The sequence below is a fragment of the Brassica oleracea genome, unplaced genomic scaffold (assembly GCF_000695525.1).
Source record: "Brassica oleracea var. oleracea cultivar TO1000 unplaced genomic scaffold, BOL UnpScaffold00685, whole genome shotgun sequence".
Taxonomy (NCBI): Eukaryota; Viridiplantae; Streptophyta; class Magnoliopsida; order Brassicales; family Brassicaceae; genus Brassica; species Brassica oleracea.
Genome location: NW_013617436.1, coordinates 1,449 through 6,816, shown reverse-complemented (window position 1 = coordinate 6,816; position 5,368 = coordinate 1,449). Strand labels below are relative to the sequence as shown.

The following is a 5,368-nucleotide window of genomic DNA, read 5'->3' as shown; positions in this document are numbered from 1 at the left end:
TGAACATCATAGACTCTGCATTTTCATCATTGCATTTTCATCATAAATCAATCATCAATTCAAAGTGAAAGTGTTACTGGTTTCTTCTAATACAATTAAACACCACTATCCTCTATATCAGGCAAGAGCTACAATTCTGCTGCTATATATATGTTAGGATGCATAATAACTTAATAAAAAAATGCAGTAATAACATCGTGTATTTTGGAACATCAAAAACTCTTCAAAAATATTTCTATTTTGAAACTGATCTAACCTGAAAATTAGAAAAATATTTCATCTGTTTCAAAATAGATGATTTTTTGAAGAGTTTCTGATGTTCCAAAATACATGATTTTTTTTTATATTTTTATATTAGTTTTAGTATTATTGAAAACTGTGTGACTAATGATGTTTTTATATTACTTTCTCTATTTCGGAAAGGAGAGAGAATGAGTAAAAATTAGGGCATCTTTAACTCCAATCTATTATTTTTTTATAATTCCCACTAAAATAAAGTAACTCTATTATATAGTAAATTTTGTTTCGATGGTTCAGTTTATAATTCACCTAAGAATTAAAATCCAAAAAATATGAATAAAACTTTCGAGCACCAAAATCCAAAAGAAAAAAAACAACCCAAATGTCAATTAATGCCTAGTCATTCATCCGAGACCCGGTTAAGCCGGTCTTAATCTTTAATAATGGTTAAATTATTTTCTTGGCACGTTACAAAGAAAAACTTATTTAATGCCCAACTTGAAACGAAGGTTTATAGGCATCGTCAAATGCGTTTGCGTATCTTCTTCAAACAAAACCCTAGATTCTCTTCTTCTTCTTCCAATCCTCAGCCATGGACCCACGTCGTGGACCTCTCGCCGTCCCTAAAGTCCGCCGCGTCGGTTTCTTCACCTCAATCGAACCCTCACCGGAGACGCCGCGGCCGGACCTCTCGCCGTCCCTAAAGTCCGCCGCGTCGGTTTCTTCACCTCAATCGAACCCTCACCAGAGACGCCACGTCCAAATCGAAGCCTATCCGGTCCGGCGGAGGCGATAACCTCCTCGTCTCCTCTCTCCGATTCGCCCTCCGGTCAATTCATTTCTCCGGTTCAGATACCGCCTTCGCGTCACCATTCGGATAACTTGGCCTCTCGCGCTGCTCCCGTCCCCGTCCCCGGACCTTCCGCGTTCCGTCGACAGCTGGCGAATGACAGGACTCTCCACGTCGGGAGTTATAATCCTGTGGATTCGCTGCTTGGGACGTCGCCGCCGTCGAGTAACGGAGAGGTGTCTGAGGATTCGGGGTCTTTGTTTGGGTTCCAACGGAGCGATTCGGCCAAGTTGTCGGCGAGTTTTCCTAATGGAGGGTTCGATATGACTGTGGCGGTTAGAGCTCCTGGAGAATCGGAAGCGAAGGTTGCGACCGCGTCGACTTCTGATGGGAGAAAGAAGAACGTCGAAGCTTCTGGTATGTACACGTTTCAATCAGCCAATGGATCAATTGCGTATTGCTCTTTACTATAGTTGATAGCTGCGGCTTTGACTTGAGACGCCCGTGGGCTGATGCTTAATACAAAACGGGTTGTGGAGAATGTCTAGTGTTGAGTCTGGTGATCATCAGTCTCCGCTTCCAAACTTGATAAGCTTTTTTTGAAAAAGTCCTATGTTGTATTTAGTTTTGCTGTTGCTGTGTAGTTGATATGGTTTTAGTTGTTCTGTTTATTTCCATGCACATATGTTTTCTTCTTACAAAAAGACACTATAATGCAGGAGAGAGTGAATCTGTGGCCACAAAACCGCGGAAGGAAAAGGAAACAAAATCGCTGAAAGAGAAAACCAGTAAAGCAGAAAGGCGTGCCATCCAAGAGGCACAACGGGCAGCAAAAGGTTCTTGTTTCTTCAATATATGTTTTGTCTGTTTTCAGTAGACTGACAAACTGATACAAGATGATGGATAGGGTTTCCTTCGCTAACGAGTTTTGGTGTTTTAGTTTATGAATTAGGTTTTCTTATTTCCTTTTTGCATTAGGGTTATTACTAAGTTGTATTTAGAGGAAAGCTTAGCCTACATTCGTTAGTGAACAAAAGGTTCATATCAAAAACCATCTTAATGATTTGCTGTCACTAACTTGTAGGGGAAGGAAGCAAACGTGCAGGTGAATCTAGTAGACCCAAACCTAGCAAGCCTGCCAAACAGCCTCCACCGAAGAAAGAGGCCCCTCAGGTCACATCCTCTGTTTCTGAAAAAAGAGCTGTATCAGTAGAAAAAGAGAGGAGGATGGATGTCCCTCAGACACAAATGCAGTACGACGATAAAAGCCGAGTCGATAAAGCCAAGAGGCGTTCGGTGGTTGAACAGACCGAGAGCAAGAACAAAGTTGAGTTGTTTCTCCATCTTCCTCAATACGAGCGCGGCAATCAGCTTCCCAATCTAAGCTCCAATATATTCACACTCGATACCATACACCATGCTGTCTATAAGGTACACCTACTTGTTTATGTCTGAATCTTATAACTTTAATTTATGAAGCTTTTAAACAGAATAGTGGTATTTTATTAATCTTAGGTGGGTCTGCAACATTTGGCTGGAGATATAGCTGGTGACAATGCACGATGTATTGCCATGCTCCATGCATTTCAAGAAGCTATAAACGATTACACCACACCTCCTATGAAAGACCTGACCATGGACTTGACAGCCAAAATAAATGGTTACGTTTCATTCTTGATAGAATGTCGCCCACTCTCCATGAGCATGGGAAACGCAATCAGGTTCTTGAAGAACCAAATCAGAAAACTACCTGTAGACCTGTCAGAGCCTGAGGCAAAAGCTTCTCTCTGCTCTGAAATTGGCCGGTTCATAGACGAGAAGATCCTTCTTGCAGACAAGGTGATTGTACAACACGCCGTGACGAAAATCAGAGACGGAGAGGTTCTTCTCACATACGGATTCTCTTGTGTGGTTGAGATGATTCTCTTATACGCCCATGAGATTGGGAGAAAGTTCCGTGTAGTGATTGTGGACTCACGACCTAACCTCGAAGGCCAAAAGCTACTCCGTAGACTTGTGACCCGTGGACTCGACTGTACCTACACTCATATAAACGCCGTTTCCTACATCATGGGTGAGGTTACACGAGTCTTTCTTGGGGCTTCGTCCATCTTCTCAAATGGAACTCTGTATTCAAAAGTTGGTACGGCGTGCGTTGCAATGGTTGCAAACGCGTTTAGTGTTCCAGTCATTGTGTGTTGTGAAGCTTACAAGTTCCATGAAAGAGTCCTGCTTGATTCAATCTGCTCTAACGAACTTGGTAAGTTTCCACTTGCTCTTCTTTATCTTATTCTTCTTGTCTTGGATTTCGCTAACAAAAGTGTTGCCTGTGTGGAAATTTTCGCAGGGGATCCTGACGCCATAGCCAATGTACCTTTAAGAAACAACAAAAAGCATTCAAAGACGATGGATAACAACAAAAACCTCCAGTTTCTGAATTTGATGTAAAGCCTTTCTATGAAAAATCATCACAAAGCTTTTATCTTAATGTCTCTCTTATGCTTTCTTTGTTAAATTTCAGGTACGATTCAACTCCTGCAGAGTATATATCAATGATCGTTACGGATTATGGAATGGTACGTTTCACACACATTGTTGTAGTCCAAGTTTATATCATGTCAAGTTTCATGTTCTGATATGTTTCTGTGTTGGTAAATATATAGATTCCTCCGACGAGCATACCTGTGATTGTTCGTGAATATAGGAGAGAAGACTTGTTGCTGTAAGAGGTAACGTTTTTTGGAAATCTATATAGCAAACAGATACAAATACAATTTAAGGAGGGGAGGAAAGCGAGTCTTAAACACACACTGCTTAAACATAAATAAACATTATTAATACCTCTAATCTTGAGTGTTAATTTTTTGTTTGCAATTTCTTTTTATCAGTTCAGACAAATATTTGGGAATCTTCTTATTTCTCAATTAATGTGATTTTTTTTGTTTTTATTATTATTCTTGGTAAATTAACTTCATATATTAAAATTTTGGTATAGCGATCATTTAGATGGGTATGTTCAATCAGTTTAAGCTTTGACTGGTTGGTATTGGTAGACCAAATGTTTAAATTTTAGCTTACTAATCAGTCATTTATTCAGTCAGAAACTTACTTAATAATTAGTCAATTATTATTCTGTCAAAAATGTTTGATTGTGATTTAATTGGGACGTGTTATGAACTAACTTACAATTTTATAGTATGGAGAAATTTAATTAAAAGCGAAATTTTATACCCGCAGGAAGGAGATAACACTGATATAAGATGAATATACGAAAGAGAGAGTTTATTATAAAGAGAAAGAGGAGAGATGAGGTGCGATTTACAATTAAAAACGTTCGTATATATAGAGGTAAAAAGATAAAGTTACTGTGCGTGCATAGTGGCAGTGGACCCCATAATTGTTTACAAACTCAACAATTGAGGCGCCTCTCCTCCTGTTCGTATTGCTGCGTTATTTGACTTTTGTAACACTCCTCCTTGTGGACCGGTGTCACTATCGTCTTTTGGTTAACGTCTATGTTGCCTCGTTAAAAACATTTCCAGAAAAATCCAATGAAAAAAACCGTAGTTAGGTAAAAAGAGTACAACCACGTAAGCTCCCTCTCGAATTAGCAGTCATAAATCCTTTTGATGATGCATTCCAATGTTATGGTCATGTTTTCTAAATACTGAGGTAGGAAGTGATTTTGTGAAGAGGTCAGATGCATTGTCGCATGATCGGACATATCTTACTTCAATCTCTTTCTTCTTTTCGAGCTCTTGAGTGTATGAAAAGAACTTCAGATGTATATGTTTCGTTCTATCACTTTTGATATATCCTTTCTTCATTTAAACAACACATGCTGCATTATCTTCATATAAAATAGTTGGCTATATATTTCCGTCAATCCCACCGCTTGAACAGATGTGTCGGCTTATTGATCTTAGCCAAACACATTCTCTACTTGCTTCATGGAGTGCGATGATTTCAGCATAATTTGAAGAGGTAGCTACTAACGTTTGTTTCTGAGAACGCCAAGATATAGCAATGCCTCCGATCGTGAAAATGTATCCTGTTTGCGATCGGGCTTTGTGCGATCTGAAAGATATCCTGCATCTGCAAAACCAACCATTTGACCTTTTGAACTTTTAGGATAAAACCAGCATAAATCAATAGTCCCTTGGAGGTAACGAAAAACATGTTTAATCTCATTCCAATGTCTTCGAGTTAGAGATGAGCTGAATCTTGCCAAAAGATTTACAACAAATTATATATCAGGCCGTGTACAATTTGCAAGGTATATCACCGCTCCAATTGCACTTAGATATGGTACCTCCGGACCAAGTATCTCTTCTTTCT

General features: G+C 39.3%; 1 protein-coding gene across 2 annotated transcripts; it reads left to right on the top strand.

Annotated features, from left to right (window-relative positions):
* The first annotated feature begins 743 nt into the window (after positions 1-743).
* On the top strand, positions 744-4,523 carry LOC106319909 (translation initiation factor eIF-2B subunit delta). 2 transcript variants are annotated; one of them, XM_013758306.1, is made up of 9 exons: positions 744-925; positions 1,003-1,447; positions 1,750-1,866; positions 2,115-2,461; positions 2,546-3,290; positions 3,378-3,474; positions 3,552-3,606; positions 3,694-3,759; positions 4,268-4,523. In XM_013758306.1, exons 1-8 carry the CDS (start codon positions 833-835, stop codon positions 3,754-3,756), a joined length of 1,962 nt encoding a protein of 653 aa, XP_013613760.1. In that variant the 5' UTR covers positions 744-832; the 3' UTR covers positions 3,757-3,759; positions 4,268-4,523. The 2 variants fall into 2 exon arrangements, with proteins under 2 accessions (XP_013613760.1, XP_013613759.1); XM_013758305.1 differs by lacking the exon at positions 4,268-4,523 and having other exon boundaries at positions 3,694-3,978.
* The last annotated feature ends 845 nt before the right edge of the window (positions 4,524-5,368 follow it).

Bases quoted from the DNA above. Each gene is read 5' to 3' on its own strand.
- LOC106319909 (XM_013758306.1), top strand. From the start codon at position 833: ATGGACCCACGTCGTGGACCTCTCGCCGTCCCTAAAGTCCGCCGCGTC. The intron at 3,291-3,377 runs GTAAGTTTCCAC...AAATTTTCGCAG, and splicing joins AATCTGCTCTAACGAACTTG to GGGATCCTGACGCCATAGCC. The intron at 3,607-3,693 runs GTACGTTTCACA...GTAAATATATAG, and splicing joins TCGTTACGGATTATGGAATG to ATTCCTCCGACGAGCATACC.